General features: G+C 39.9%; 1 protein-coding gene across 3 annotated transcripts in view; it reads right to left on the bottom strand.

Moving 5' to 3' along the window:
- The window catches only part of LOC117494372 (kazrin-like), a 135,097-nt gene that overhangs the window by 36,343 nt on the left and 82,087 nt on the right, over positions 1–16,667 (bottom strand). For all 3 annotated transcript variants that reach the window (XM_034145250.1, XM_034145249.1, XM_034145251.1), the window contains one exon: positions 8,424–8,531. In XM_034145250.1, the coding sequence (XP_034001141.1) occupies positions 8,424–8,531 (108 nt within the window). The remainder of the gene's footprint in view (positions 1–8,423; positions 8,532–16,667) is intronic.

The raw sequence follows: 16,667 nt of genomic DNA, 5'->3' as shown, positions 1-16,667 counted from the left end.
ATCTAAAACAAGGTCAAGAAAGGTACAGCTAAGTGTGAAAGTGAAAAAGTGTGCCTATAAGTTAAAAGCAGGGATAGGTAGTATTGGTCAAATGTATTCCGTTACATGTATTTAAGTACATTTCTTTGAGTAAATTGTACTTTTAAAAGTGTTTCATCACATGAAAGCACCATGGCTGAAGCGCTAATGTGATGTAAATGTCTTGGTTTGCTAATTGCGCTAGAAGCTAATATTTACTGAAGAATGAACAGCGAACAGAGCAGCAGGCTCCTTTTGTGAACACTGGTCTGAAGTGAGTACATAAGAGAGTGTGCAGACACTGAGCTGACAGACAGCACTAAGTGTGTCTGTTGTGTTTAATCACATATGCACACAGTTTGTTATCGTTCAAAATGTCTGTAAATATTCAAGCTAACAGTGTAGCCTGATTAAGGGAGACAGAAAAGCGGAGATCAAATGATGTACCCCCCCAAAAAAAGACTGCTTTAACATGATTAATATAATATTTCTAGCACAGGTTAAAGTGAATAAGTGATCAGACCTTTATTTAATAGGATTTTAATGATGAAACATCGCAACATTATCTACTTATTAGCCTTAATAGGTTTATGAGACATTTTCAAAAAGATAAGAAAGAAAGATGTGGCCACTTCTCTAATCTTACTGTTGCCCATGTAAATGGAGGAACCTGGATATGATCTGTGGCTGTCTGCGATGGGAACATCTACACAGGAATTATCAAAGTTTAAGGACACTGTAAAAATGTTGATACTATTTATATTTATTTTTTGACTGAAATGCAATTTCTGTTCATGCTATATTATGCATGTGTTTGCTGATTTATTTCAAAAATAATAATAAAATATAGAACACATCAAGAAATAATCGAATCTACTTATTGGTGTACTTTGTAGAGTATAATATTAATATAATATTTTGTAAGTTCACTTGAGAGATACAGACTGGGAATACCGTCTGATGTTTATGTGGCAGGTTGTCTAACAAGAAGATGATGACTCTACTTTACCTGAGAAAAAATATTTGTGGATTAAATAATTCCACTCATGTCAAGATGAAATAAAAATATTTTGTAGAAAAGACAATAGTGTGCCAGTACTTTTGTACTCAAGTAGTTTTAATGATGACTATTTCTTCTTTTACTTAAGTACAGCTCTTGCTAACTCTATCCACCTCAGTTTACAAGCCAGGCACATACGCCACACTAAAAAAAACATCCTGTATTGCTCAGTAGATCCTACGCTCCTTCCTACAGAGCTGTTGGGACATTTCGACTCCGAGGTATAGGAATTGGTCCAGCTGCGGGTCCGGCACAGACACTTATGAAGATGAAGTGCTAATCAGCAGGTCTGTTGGGTTTACTAATTAAAAGAATGTACTCGGCACGTGCTGGCTATTTACACTACATTAAGACAGCATCAGATCACTCTAAAGGGACAGCGGGACAGCAGGAAATTAGCTTGCTGTGTCATGCATGGCTGGGAATGCATACTGTACTGATAATGTCAGAATTTGCTAGACTGCTGACGCTCAGATGTATGATGCAGTGTCACACACAAACACACACACATGTTTCTAAGGTCTGGGATGCATGGCGGTGATGAGCTGAGAGCACTACGCCTTAAATGAAAATCGATGGAAGCAGACAATCTCCCTCTCTGCAGCCAGTTTACACAATACCTCAGAGAACAGCAGCACATCTCACACTGCCAAGAACACGCCAACCTTTCTTTGTTTATGTGAGAAAGAAAATAAGAGTATAACAGAGACAATGAGAAAAATATTAGAAATGTATTTAATTGATGTGTGTGTACGTGTGCATGGATGGTCAACTTTTTAATCACTTCAGCTTTTTTCTGGTGCTTGTGAACAAGGTGGTGTCCATCTTGTTAATGCTTGTCTTTAGTAACGCCTAACTGGTCTTTGTTACGACACACAATGTACGTGTTAATGGACACCCTCTCCTCAGAAATACACTTTCCTGTTGTCCTGTTCCCATAATCCCCCCAAGCCAATACTGCAGCTTGCACAGCACAACCTCGAAACATCCCTCATTTGAAAGATCAGCCCAAGGGTAAAACATGTTAAGAAATAAAGAAGGAAAAATGACCAGTGAATTGTGAGGATGACAGAGTAGAAAGGAATTTCTTATTATTGTACCTACACCACACATAAATGAAAGGAGGTGAATGACGTGGTCATGTAGTGGTAATAACAGTCCAATTATTGTAAAACACTGTGAAGGGTAAATTCTGTCTGGATCACCTAAAGTAGAAAACTGCTGTTATGTTCACCGTTTTCAATTTTCAAGCACGTTGCACTTCTAACCGCAAGCCAATACTTTCAGCTGTCAAAGGCAAAGGCAGTTTTCTGCTCTGAATGATTCAGTGTTGATTTGCTATTTAACACTTACACACGTTTTCTCAAGTAGTGCACTTAAGTACAGATTTCACATATTTGTACTTTACACAATCCTTTCCATATGCTATGTTATACTATATATACTATACTATATAGGATTAGGGTTATTATAATTTCTTATTGTTCATTTTGTTATAATAAAAGCCCTGAGCACCTCGTCCACCACTTGGGTTATGCAGACGAGAGTGTCTAGATGGAATGACACATTTATGAGTTTGAGGGCTCGTCAGGTGTCAGACACTGCATAGCAGTTTATAATACTCTGTGAAGTCAGACCATAAATCATTCAATCCTTCGTCGACAGTTTGGAGGTGAAGAGTTCAATTTTGCAATTTCAGGTTTCACTGCATTTTACCTGGAATGTGCACATGCACATATTGTATTGGTCAATGCAGTATGTTGCCAGATGAGGTTGCATTAGGTGGCTGTGAATGTGGAACAATTTTTGTTCTGGACATTACTTTTTTTTCCAATGACAATGAGTCCAATGACAGATTTGTGTTTGAAATGTTGTTTTGTACCGGTGCTCTTGGTCTATTTGAACACGGTGTATATCGTGCAACAAGTAGGCTGACTCTTGTAGATACATTATTTAAAGTAATGAGATGTCTGTGTTGAGGTTGTTGTTGAGACCTTTAAGATGTTGTCGCATAACCTCCTCCTTTACACCCCCCATTTTTGCTTCAGGCAAAGCACATACATGAGGAGGGTGAGTCAACATTAATCTGTTAGCTTCAGGTCCTTTGTTTGAAATGACAACTAGGTGTGTGTTTATCTACTACGAGTCTAAAGGGTTTAAGACATTGTTTACTCTTCAGGATTCCCCTTCTTGTTCTAATAATATTTCTCCACTCATCACCTCTTTATTTTGTTTATTTTATACCTCAGACTTCCGATCTTGTCCTCTATCAGCTATTTTATTTGCCTCTCTATTCGCTCTAACTTCCAACCTTCATGCTCAGTAATCAGTGAAGGAACCGGCAGCCACCAGGTGCCACTCAGCCACTCTTCCATATCTGGCAGCTCAGAGAGCCACGGTCCCTCTCCACCATCGTCCTGCTGCCAGTTCACCAGGCCAGGCGCCGGCTCAGATTAGCTGCCCGCTGGCCTCTTTAAGAGCCATTTGAAGGGCAGGCAGAAGGTAGTACCACCGGTGACTGGGTGTACCTGTTGGCTGGTCGCCTCGTGTCAAGGTGGAATTCAGAAATAGAAAATACACCTAGCACCTTGGTGGAGTACCAAAACAGAAGACAATAAATAATTTGACAGCAAATACAAAGAAGAGCTTTATCCAGAGTCAGTGTATTTTAGCTAAATGTATTAACTTTAAAATCTGAATTTCATTAGTCTTTCGTTGCATTAATCAAGAGGAAAAGCAGCAAACATTTAACGTTTTTTTCTTCTTGGATCCTCAATACCAATTTCTAGGTCACTTTTAATTCATGACTGTTGATACTTGCATGAGTTTTAATAACCAGCACTGGCTTGAAATAAAACCATGCATTAAACATAAACATATATTTAAATTGTACTATTCATGTTCATATTGGGGAAATAACTGAGCACACTGCTCCAAATCTTAAATAATATATTGGGTGCATGTTAGTGGTTAGAAAAAGCATTTGCAGATAGAGGGTCTCCCTATTTATTAAGGGCACAAAATAAACACTTTTCTGCTAGAGGTCATCTATATCTGTGAGAGCCAGTGTATTATTTCACAATTCGTATAAAACATTTATTTTAAATCCAATGTTTAATACACCAGGTACCGCCTGAATTGTTTTAATTGAACTTAACTAATATAATATTTTTTCATGTATTTAAAAAGGTGCAAAAGGTTATTAAATATATGGTAAGAAACTAAAAATAATTACATATTATTTTTAACTTTATATTGATTCAGCTTCCCTTGTGAGCTCTGAAATACATTTGGTGTGAGTTGGGGACACTTTCACCGGAGGATTGAAGGCTTGTAGAGCTATCAGAGAAGGTCACTGAAGACACTTTCACTGTTTCTGCTCCATTTGCTGCAGAAGGAGCGACGTGCCAAAAACAAGCAAGTCTCAGAACTGGCCATTTTGGATGCATTGATAGTGCACATCACACACACTCAGCTTTGAAGTGGGCCCATTGCTTAGCAACTGTCACTCCATTTAGATGAATGTAGACAGGTAGTGCTGGACAGACCCTGCTCTTCAACCAGCAAAGCTCCATCTAGATTTAGAACATAATGTAACATGTGGCAAAATTAAATCTAAGACTTCTTGAGCCAAATGCCTCCTAATGGATTCTAAGGGAACAAGAGAGAGGAGGAAAAGAGCATTTGTAAAAGGCTCAGAGGACAGAGTGAGCCTAATAGAAGTTTATCTGGTAGTTTACCTGATGTTCTACAGCCACCACACACACCAGTAATGTTTCTTTTCATGACTCCAAAAGCTCAAATGAACTCCTAAAACTAGACCCCTTGAAATGTTCGCTTTTTGCCTTGTCTGTGACCTTTGAGCTCCACTAGTCGACAGCCTCCTTTAATGAAGCAGTAAGACCATGGAGGCAGATAACAAGACTGCTGCACTGCTCCACTTTTGTACATTTCAACGTCTCAGTGGTCTTTAATGAAAAGGCCAGAGGAAATGCGCAGACAGGCGCACAGTCAACCCTTTCTGATGTGTGGGGATCCTCAGTGTAAAATCATGTCTATGTCCATGTTGATGATGATGCCCACTGTGATCTAAAATCTCCATTAGGTTTTATTTTCCTGTCTTTTGTCAATACTCCCGATCTGATTTTGAAGGTGATGATACAAACAATATCCAGTTATTGCGTCTTGCATATCTAAATAATATGAGTCACATTAAACTACAGCTACTGTCTGAGCATTTCTAAAAAAGCTATTTCTGGAGTGAGCAAATTACGGTGCAGAGGCCTTGTTATTGTTGCTGGAGGCATTTAAGTGCCACCGTCCTAATGGCTATACGAGGGCAGGTGTTCTGGAAAGTGTCAGCGCAAGAGAAAAATGGAAGCACTCAGCAGAGAGACTCCACACATGCACCCACACCCACACACACACACCTTCACATTCTCCCTATTTTTATTGTTCTTTTGTTCATGGTGGTATTTCTCTCCTACCCTCTTCGCTATATGGTTTTTCTCTCATTAATCACAATACATTCACAGGCAAAACTACAGTATGTCCTGAGGCAAACTCACCTCTTCCTTCTCATGGTGCCTTTCTATTTCCCCCAAAAATGTTACTCTCAGCTCCTCTGTCTCCTTCCATCCTTTCTGGATGCCTTGTATGACTTCTCTGCACTGACCTTCCAATTTAAACCAGCCCACATGCCAAGCTTCACCCAGATATCATTGGCAGTTAATGTGCAGAAGCAGCACCTGTCTCCATAATGATACAGAGCTCACTGCTGAGGTTTGTTTCCCCTCTGCCTCTCTGTCTCTCTCCTTCTGCAGACCTGAGATGAATTTGCTGATAATGCCCCTCAGCGCCCTGTTCTCACTCGGATGAAACTTTAGGTTATATTTGTGGCTACTGCAGGGGTTGGGGGTGAGCATGTACGTGCTTTTCTGAGTCTGCACTTCTACAGCACCCAGGAAACGAACTTGGACATAATGCACCAGCTGGTTCATGCTGAAGGAGAGCGCGTACGTGTGCAAAGTACAAACATTTTAACTTACACATATGCATATAACTAACCTGCTCTTTGACTTTATAATGACTACCACAAGTTAAATTGTTTCATCATGTTCTGTAGTTTCATTAAGATATTTTACTTAACACACAAATACAAGAAAAAAGTTGTGTATTCCAAATTTCACATAAAATCCAAAGTATTTGCAATAAATGTATGTTAAATTATTCAATCAATAAGTACTTATTTTGCAAGATGGTTTTATTGAGAGTGTTATATGTATACAGTAATAGCGATTCATTGCATTTTAATAGCTTGATAAAGTGTTGGGCAGTTTATTCCATTACCTGAAATGAGCAGTAACTGTAAGATTAATATAGTATAGTAAAGACTACAATATTTCCCCCTAAACTGTGTTTAAAAAATCCTTAAATGAAAACACTCAACCGCAAATTATAATGAAACACAGTACTTGATGTACTTAGAACCAAACAGTTACCATCTGTGTTCTGATCTGCAGAGCTGTAATGTTACTAACATACCAAGGAAACCAGATTCCCAGCAATATTTCTTCTCTTTTCTTCTCTCTCGGTATCATCGCGACATCGACAGACGCTAATAGGATAGAAAACTGGCAGCCAAATAGACCCCTAAGCAGGACACTGTAATGAGGAAAGGGCCCCTGGGGGCTCCTTGGGGGACACCAGAGATCCATACTGCAGCTGGCAGCCTGAAAGGATCCACAATCCAAGAGAAGTGTCTGTACCGGTGACATGGTTTGCTACTTTGATTCTCTCTACAAGAATCCAACAGCTTGAAAGAAGCTTTTGTCACAAAAAGGGCTGAAACATGGAAACCGACTCCAGATAAACGACTGCAACTGTGTTTGTCTGCAGACACGAGACCCGTCTGACCAGTTAGAGAGTGTCTGGGAATAAATAGAGACTTTTAAAGTTTATAAGCTGCTTTTAGGGGATGGTTAATGTGCCGCGAGTGACTAACAGCAGAACTGTAAACACAGATGGAGCATGATGGTATTTACTGTTGACAGAGCCATATTGCAGCATCACATTTACAGGAGGACTATAGGAGATAGAAATGCATTAAATGTAAATCCAATAACAATTCAGATTGTCCTCATTAGAACCACGAGGATGTCTCCACTAGCTGCAAGCCATGAAACACTGAGTGAGCTAACTGCATTTTTTATAGTTTTTCTAATTAATCTGCATCTTTTTTTAATAAAAAAACCGTGAACATCTGGTGCAACAGACCTAAAGGTTCATTATTATCAACCTATTGTTATAATTAAAACACATTTATAAACTTTAGTCACCCAAATTGACAGCCTTGCATTGTGGTTGATAATGTAGCCTTAACAGTAGTTAATAAATGGTAATGTATTACATCACAGCAGGAAGTTTTGATGGAACATTTGAATAACATGTAGCAAAATAGCATTACATTACATTACATGTCACTTGTTAGACGCTTTTATCCAAAGCGACTTACATACTCAATACTGTGGGCAATCCCCACAGGAGCAATTTTGGGGTGAAGTGTCTTGCCCAGGGACACAACGACATGCTGACTGCAGTGGGATTCGAACTTGCTATCCTCTGATTCGAAGATCAGCGCACTAACTAGCGCACTACCTAGCGCACTACCTAGCACACTACCTAGCACACTACCTAGCACACTGACCCACTGAGCCACAGCCTCCCTATAGCAAAATGTTAACACGTTGCTTATAGGTGCAATCACAGTATTAGATTTATCAGCAATTGTCTACTTTTCAACAAGTTTTAGGGATTATATAAACTTCACACTTAGTGACACCAGATTGAGTAACATAACAAATACAATGTATGCATTTTGAGTCCAGATTTGAAAGAATACAAACTCCACATAACTCTTACCCAGTCTGTGGTTGCTGTTTTCTTGGTTCAACACTAACATGCACACAGACTGAATAAGGTAGCAGGTTTGTCAGATTAGGTGGAAAGCTCTCTGTAATGTTTTTTAAACACAAGTCTCTCTTGGCTCATTAGCAGCTACACGCTACAGAGATCACAGGCAGTCATCGTTAGCTAGACAAACACATGTAATGGATGGCCATTGTTCATCAACAGGTGCAAGCAGCAAATACTGAGGAGGGGGAGGAAGTGATTGAGAGTGACTTCTCTTGGCTCTTGTGTGTATTGTGAATATACTGTGTTTGTGCATGTGCATTTTTGTATTCTCAGGTATGCCACCCCTATGCCACAGCATCGTCCTATTGTGGCGCTGCGGGAAACTTAAAAGTCAAGCAGCGGTGTTTGAGCAGGGCTGTTCAGGTCTTACCTTTGTCCAGGGAAGCGTCCGGGGAGTTGAAGTCCATCAGACTGCTGATTTCAGTCTTGTAGCAGAGGTCAGTAGCCGGAGACTTCTGCCTCGGGTGGGAAGAGGGATCTGAGAGGGAAACAAATGACAAAAAACGAGGTTAAATACACAGAGAACCGAGAAAAGATGATATGGAGGGAGCGTGAGCTAAGGAATGACTCCACATTTTGTTTATTTGATATGCAATCAAATAGGTTCAAACTAAATTATGAGGGCCTTCAATTATTTGAATTTCTTTATTTACATTATAATTAGGTCAACCCAAATGCATTAAAGGGGCCCTATTATGCTTTTTGGTTTTAGGTTAACTATACCGACAACTTACGGAAATATTTGGAAAGATAACACATTTCGACAGATAGTGGAAAAATGTATTTTCATTCTTAGAAATAATATTTGAGCTAAAGCATTTGTAACAAGAGTGTGTGAAAATACTACCACATTTCAAACAATTAGAAAGAGAAAGCAAATGACAAGTTAATATAGTCAATGTTTTTGGGTATTATGACGCATTTAAAAGGGCAACTGGAGATGTCCTACTAACAGTTATTTAAAATGGCTATGGAGACAGCAATAGCTAAATGAGAAGGAGAGCAACTCCCTGTGTACGCCCAAACCTCATGATAATGAATAATATGTTAAACTGCTCATTAGTTTTCCTCACAGAACGCACGAGGAAACAAAATGATTAATTCAGCACGCCACACATCCCTCTCAATACACACATCATGAACTTGTATTCCTCTCTCGTTACACTGTACTCTCCCAACTCCTCGGTTTCTATTCATCAACACAGCTACCGTCTCTGGGGAGAGTGTGTAGCAAAAGTATCCCGGCCTAAACACATGCAGGCACACACACACAGTCACTACTTTGAGAGACTGCTGAATATAAATATTAGCATTTTTATGACCAAAGTGTGATGTGATTTCTGGTGAGGTTCAGTTATTTCTAAAAAATAAGGTTTGGCCAGCCTCCCCAGTGGTGTGTAGTGAATGATTATTAAATGCATAGCTCCAGGTCAGCTCACATAAGAGTTCTTCCTAAAAATGATTTTGTCACTTCAGCATGTGCACAATTCTCAAAAGGTCACAAGTGTCACTTTTTAAAAGAGAAGTAGTTTGGCAAAAACGGCTTTTAAGATTATGCTTCCCTCACACACAGTTAAATTCCAATTCCAGCCAACTACATCTCTTTGACTTCACTCTTCAACCTCTGCTCCTCTTCCTCATCCTGTTCCATTTTCCATCAGTCCACCACCCACAGAATAAGCCACTGCTACAGTTTGATTTATTTGCAGTATTTTTTGCACAGATGTGCCTGGGTGAAGAGCTCCTGGTCTTGGGGTGTTGTTGTCATTATGAAGTGATAAAGCTAACCTTATGCTGACACAAATAACAGCCTGGCAGCCTGTGCCCAGCAACACCGATTGGCAAGCGGTCATGAGGGTTGTTTTTCTGAATAACTGTGGATTACATTTAGCCAATCTATACTTTTTCCAACTTGCCCAGGGTGCAGCCTATGGCACCAGCAACACAGTTTTTTGAATAATGTTAAAATGTGCAGAGTGTACTTATCTGCTGGCTTCAAGCTGCTGCTGCCCAGTAGACTCATGAAAATGTTTTATGTTCCTCACACCGTACCCATGACAGGCCCTCACTAACATTCAGAAACTTACCAAGGGAAATGTGTGTCGGAATAAATGCAAAGAAAAAAGTGAGCCTTGATGGTTGCTTTATGTGGATGGAGAGGAAATAAGAGAGGAAGGGGAATACGCTACAGAGTGAGCTCAAGAATGACTCGACATTTTGTTTACTTGATATGCAAGAAAAAATAGGTTCAAACCAAAATATGAGGACCTTAATTATTTGAATTTCTTTATTTACATTATAATTAGGTCAACCCAAATGCATTAAAGGGGGTTTTGTTTGTTTTTTCCTTTCCTGTAGTGTGTTATATATGTTTTTGTGCATGTAAACGGTCTGCAAAGGCTAAAGTCCCTGTGTTACCTCCAGAGGAAGTGTTTCTCCCACAAACTCCACGAGCCTATTTAACCGAAAATAAACGAAAATTCACATGGATTCATTTACAACTGGTAAAGTCACTTATTTGTAAGAATGAATTGCCCAACATTAAGAAATTGGCTGGGTAAGTGAGCAAAAGAATCAGCATGCAACGTTTTATTATGAGAGAGTTCCCACTAATGTTGACACTAATCACAGAAACAAGCAAAATCATAATGTGAATACATAAGGGCAGATTTATGGAGTCAGAATAAGGGAAGGATGTGTGTTTGTCTATATAACAAGAAGCAGGAAATCATTATCACTGGCTGGGCTGCAATCAGTCCCCAGAGTTAGAGGTCTGGACAGGCTGCTGATCTTATTATCAGTTTTTTAGACTTAGTACTGATTCGTGCAGTGTTGTGTATTTGTAGACAGCAATGATTTTTGTTCACACCGAGTTATCAAGCAGGTAATTGTAATGTTGTCTGAGTCACCGTCAAAGCTCCTGAATCAATCTCCCTTCAACACACTGAATATTTTGCTCCAATAGCCTCATATTGATCTTTTGGTCTTTATCTCAGCTCACTAAAGTCAAAGACGCATGCAGACAGTGGCACAGTGAGGAGAAAGACACACAGTGGGAGGCAGGAATACACTGGATGAGATATCAGGGGAAGAAAGTAGAGAGGAGTTATAGAAACAATCAGAAATGTAATCTCTGGCTCTCAGCATTTGCTATAAGGTGCTAGACTACATCTTGAATGTGAGTGAAGCTTTCTGTAAACCTCTACTTTCACTTCTTCTTCAAATCATGTTCGGAGAGATCTATTAAGGATTTGAGATAAGAGCATAATTTCCTCTCCGCTTCCAGCTTCTCTGTCCGTTCATTTCCTCTCGCGCAACCAGCATTCTTATCCGACAAAGACACAAGCTCGCCTATCTTCTAACTGCATGTGTGTTATATTTTGGCATAAAATGAGAGAATCAGTATGTTTTGCAGAACCTAAAATGACGCCGTGTAATTAAAATCAGAAATTGCTATTTGGAAATACAGCAGGTTGGTACGGCGAGATTGGCCATCTTTCCACTATTTTAATTGAAATCCCAGAGAACGGAATAACATTTTAACATCGACATTTTCAGCTGTTTGAATGTTCTGTGTTGAATATTTAAATGTCCACATCGCTTTCATCAGCCCTTCAAACCGTTTCCTCACTATTTAGTTGTTTAGTTTTTTTCTGTGGAAAGTTTTACACACACAATAGCAGTGAAGGCATTGGTTGTTATAATCTTGCCGGCTGTATTGCGTTCATAAGAAAGCAATGAAGTGCACTGCAGCAGAAATGTATTTGTTATATATTTTTAAACACTGATGAGAATTTATCACACCTTATGGCTTGATTCCATTTTCCTCCCATCAAACTCCATCAATTTCTTTCATCAATAATACACGGTTAAACCAGCCGGGCATACAACTCAGGGAACAGGTAATAATTCGGCTGTGATTGAATAAATAATGATTTGGCCCACGGACTAAAACAACTGCTGTTCATCGAAACCACTCTCCAGCAGAAAGGGGGTGCTGCAACACATTGTCAGTTGCTCTAAACTTAAAAAAACTATTTCAAATATGTTTTAGAACAAATAAAACATTTCATTACGATATGCCATACTACAGTAGGTTTCAAGGTTATTTTAGAAACTGATGTGTATATGTTCACTTTAAAATGTGCCATACCCCAGTGACCCTCCCATGGGAGTCTGATGCTAACCTTACAATGTTGCAGCAAAACTTACATGGAGGACTCAGCCTTTGTCAACAGGAGCGCCCTGTTGTTACTCAGTAGGGAGTAAACACCGAATCCTGTCAGTGAGAGGTGCGTCTCCCAGAATAAACTATTCCCTCAAAGAAATAGAGGCAGCAAAGCCTCACTGAGTCTAAAGGAAGTCAAACTGCAGACTTCATTGTGCTTTAAAGGACTCAGACACTTGCTTTTGGGCATTCAAATAGTTTGTAGTCGGGCGGATGGTAATCCTTGAAGGGAGGGAAATATTTGGGATTATGAGACTTTTAAACTCTGCCTTAGTTTGATTGTTGTTGTTGGTGTTACTGTGAGTGTCACTCAAAATAGGTCTCATTTATCATTTATGTTTGCTGTTGCACATTATAATGAACAGTGTCTTATTGAAAGTTAGGAAGTATTAGCATTTATCTACAAAGGCCCATATGTCCGTCTCTAAAGGATGAAACTGACAGCAGTTGAAATGTCTTGATGTATCTCTGTGTAAATGTATCATCATCACTGTAAGATCAGTAGTGCAGCCTTTATTTCAAAGCCAGTAAGCTGTTATGGTTCTGTCGGGACACACACATGCACAACATTCATCTTTGCTTTATCCTTCTGAAAGGCTCTGACAAGTCCAACCACTCAGGATGACTTTACTCTCCATTAGGCAAAAATAATAATAGACTTCGTCTTCTGAAAACCTTGATACCTTCACTTGAAGGTAGCAGGAAGAGAACCGTTACGCTCCAGCAAGTTAAACGATTGAGTAAAACCACCAATTTACATCCAGTTACCACACCAACGTTGAAATTCACAGGTTTACGGAGATGATTGCCGAGGTAATTCAAGCAGTTACAGCTTTAATGAGCTGCACTGTGTAGGATTATGATATAAAACTTCCCACATTGTAATGCTCTCCTGGTTGTATGTTCCAACAGTCTTAACGGGGCGATCGAGATGAATTACTAGTCTCTTCATGGCCGCGCAATTTCTCACATTCCCGTCACCACCCTTCTCCCTCGAGCCCTCTCTTCTTCCTCAGCTGACTGACTCCACCACTCCAACGTCACCTCTCCTTTTCCCCTCCTCCTTTTCTATCTTTTTCTCTGTCGCAGGTTAATGGGGTACTCCGAGCTCTTCACTTTTTCTGAGCATGCCATATTTTATCTGCTGGCACGGCGCAGGAAAAAGACGGTGGCTGGAACAAAAGAAGGCCCTAATGAGTAGTGGAGGTGATTAAGGAATGAAAAGGCGCTGTAGCTGGAGCCTTCGCCGCTCCGCCCGTGTTCCCCAACTCCATCTGCAATCTGTAGATAGCCACCGCCTCCCTTTTCTTACATCTGCCAACCTCCTTTAATTGCACTGACATTCTCTGTTCCCGAGGCTGCCGGACTTGTGATAAAGCTTGCGTATTCAAGCATTAATCACCACGAGCCAGGACAGGCCTTCCCCCCCCCCCCTGCATCACCTGCCTCAATACCTCAATTCAAGGTGCCCTATAAATACAGATAGATAGAAGTAATGGACTAGGCGATTGCGGAGCTAGCGCTGAGTCGCCCTCGCTAACCGTCGGCAATCTCAAGACGACTCGTGAATTCATATTGTAATGAAAGGATGCTGAATGTACGGGGCTGGCCATTCAAAATAAATGTTTAACTGTTATTACTTGGTGTAAGGAGGACTCGAGCTGCAGCCTGAGAGACTAAACCGAGGAGAAACAGGCTTTTGTTAGACCGTGAATGTCATTTTCACAGTGGCGACCAGAAGAATGAACACATCACTTCTGTATGCAGAGTGAAAAATGGCCAATCTTCCGCGCTCCATGACAAATCAGGGACAGGTGTCTGCAAGCATTACAGCTTCAAAATGGCCTGAGCATGGACACTTCAGCGCCATAGTTTTCTCTGGAATCAAAGCACTTAGGAAGATGGAGAGCTGTGGGACAGCACCTATCAGGGAACTGAACGGTGATAAAATATGTGTCCCCTGACAACACGCTGCATTTATATCTCTATAATAGGTTTTAAGTACTGTGTGAATTGTTCCACCTCCAGTATGTTCTTATCTTTACTGATACTCTTCACCAGCCTGCTGTGGCGGGGAGGATGTTTATATTCTGTGGACAGAGATAATGAGAGATTATAAGTGGCCATGTTAATTAAATGTTACTTTAACTGTGAGAAGCTGAGACAGCTGTTGTTATTTGACCCCACAGGTTTTCATGGGTGACGATCCACTGTGTGGTAAGATGATGAAAAGTTGGAAATAAATAAGAATGCACAATTTCTTGGATCAAACATAATTCTAGTAGTTAGTTGTTAGAAATTCTAATAATATATTTAGAGAAGATGATACAATACCATCCTCATATCTATCTGTAAAGCCAATAAGTGTATTTCTTCAAGCTCTTCTTTTAAATCTACTATATTAATTTGGACAAGCCGTAATTCTGCATTAATGATATTCTTACGCTATTAGCAAAATGCACCCTGGGACTTAGCATTTTACCACATTCATTTAACCAACCATGTTATAATAGAAAACAGAGGAATTGTGGGTACTAAATAAAAGTAATTTGAAATGTGCCCAGAGAATGAAACATGAAGATATTTGAATAATTATCCCAAAGCAATTACCATATGCAAAAGACCTAGAAGGTAAAATAGAAAATAAATCCTTTTCAGCGCCCCTCAATTTGTTCAGAATCTATTTTATAAATACCAAATGTGTTTCATGAGCAGCTTTTAACATCAATTATCTCTCTAGGGCAGTTCAAAATGATTGGAGTGTGGTATTCTCCAAAGGTCCTTATGGAGGCTGTTGTTTTCCTTCATATCTCCTTGCCTTGGCAGAGCATCCCAGTGTTATGTGCATGATTTGCAGCAAATCCTTTCGTGCTGCTGAGTGTAATGTTTTATTAAATGATAAACTGCAAGCATGTCATAACATTTCATCTGAAAAGCCACTTAAATGCCAAAGTGTTTTGGGTGAAAAAGTCATATTCTGCTTTGTCACCTTAATGGGTTACTAATGGAGTGTCTTGTGTTGGGGGCAGGTCTCAGAGGAAAGGCTCAGTCAAAAAGAACAACGTAATTAGACTATGATTAATTTCAGACTAAATAGAAGATGGGTGGGTGTGGATGGGTGGGTGTGGCTCAGTGGGTAGTGTGCTGGACTTCGAATCAGGGGATAGCAAGTTCGAGTCCCACTGCAGTCGGCATGTCGTTGTGTCCCTGGGCAAGACACTTCACCCCAAATTGCTCCTGTGGGGATTGTCCACAGTACTGAATGTATGTAAGTCGCGTTGGATAAAAGCGTCTAACAAATGACATGTAATGTAAAAGATGGTTGTGAATACAACACTGATGTCATCATATAGTGAATACTAACAAACATGTAGCTTTGTCAGGGTAATACAACAGCTAATGAACATCTAAAGCTCCTACACAAATTCAAATGGACAACAAAATAAATGTGCATTTTTCTCTTTCTTGTACTTAATGAGAGACATTGTGTATGACAGAATTCACTCAGAATTTGATTGGCAGTTGTCTAAAGCACACATTGCCATATTTCCTTTGGAGCTATTATCATATTTGGGCTGCATGCTGAAAAAAGTGCCCCAAAAAAATGTCTGGAATAAGGATGATTATTACTGAATCAGAGTTGTATCAGCACACATGTACATACAGTATTCAAAGATAGCAGGCTCTCCTTTACAGCTGTATTGTACAGTTTTCACTGATGTTTAACTTCCTCCTCCTGTTGGTTTTGCTAAACAGATCCCCAGAACAATCAGATAGTAGAATTCCAGGAACAGCAACATAAGAAAAAAACAAAAAACACATCTTGCTTGGTTGATACTGATGATGCCATAATATAAACAGATTTACGGTCAAATATATATCTGAACTCAGCCAACACATCAGTTTATAAGGGAAGACCTCCTTGCTGAAATGCTGCTGTACAGGGAGCCATTTCTGTTCAATTTGCTGCGTCAACACTCAAAAAGTCATATTATTTCTCTTATATGAGTATCTGTCCTTGAATGAGCCCAGCCTGTCGTTATCAATTCCACCATGCCCCAAAATGTGATTCTATGTGAGCCTCTCTACTTCAATATGATGAAGAGTGTGGCATGTGGAGAAGGGCAGCAGGGAATCTGCTCTGGGGCTTATTGTGCCCGCGAATGTGAGGGGACAGACAGAAGGAAGTGTGCAAGAAGAGGAGATTAAATGAGAGCAGATATGTCAAGAGAGAGCGTGAGAGACAGGGAAAGGGAGGGAAGGAGGAAAAAGTGAGACACAGGGCGTAATGACCAAGTAGGAGGAAGGTCAAGAGGGAGAGATGGCAGGAGTTACAGACAGTATGATGAAGTTTCCATCTCCTCAATCAAGGAATAACACAATTAC

The sequence above is a fragment of the Trematomus bernacchii genome, unplaced genomic scaffold, assembly GCF_902827165.1.
Source record: "Trematomus bernacchii unplaced genomic scaffold, fTreBer1.1, whole genome shotgun sequence".
Classification (NCBI taxonomy): Eukaryota; Metazoa; Chordata; class Actinopteri; order Perciformes; family Nototheniidae; genus Trematomus; species Trematomus bernacchii.
Note: the sequence above shows the minus strand (reverse complement) of the source record. Positions and strands in the feature narration are given on the sequence as shown.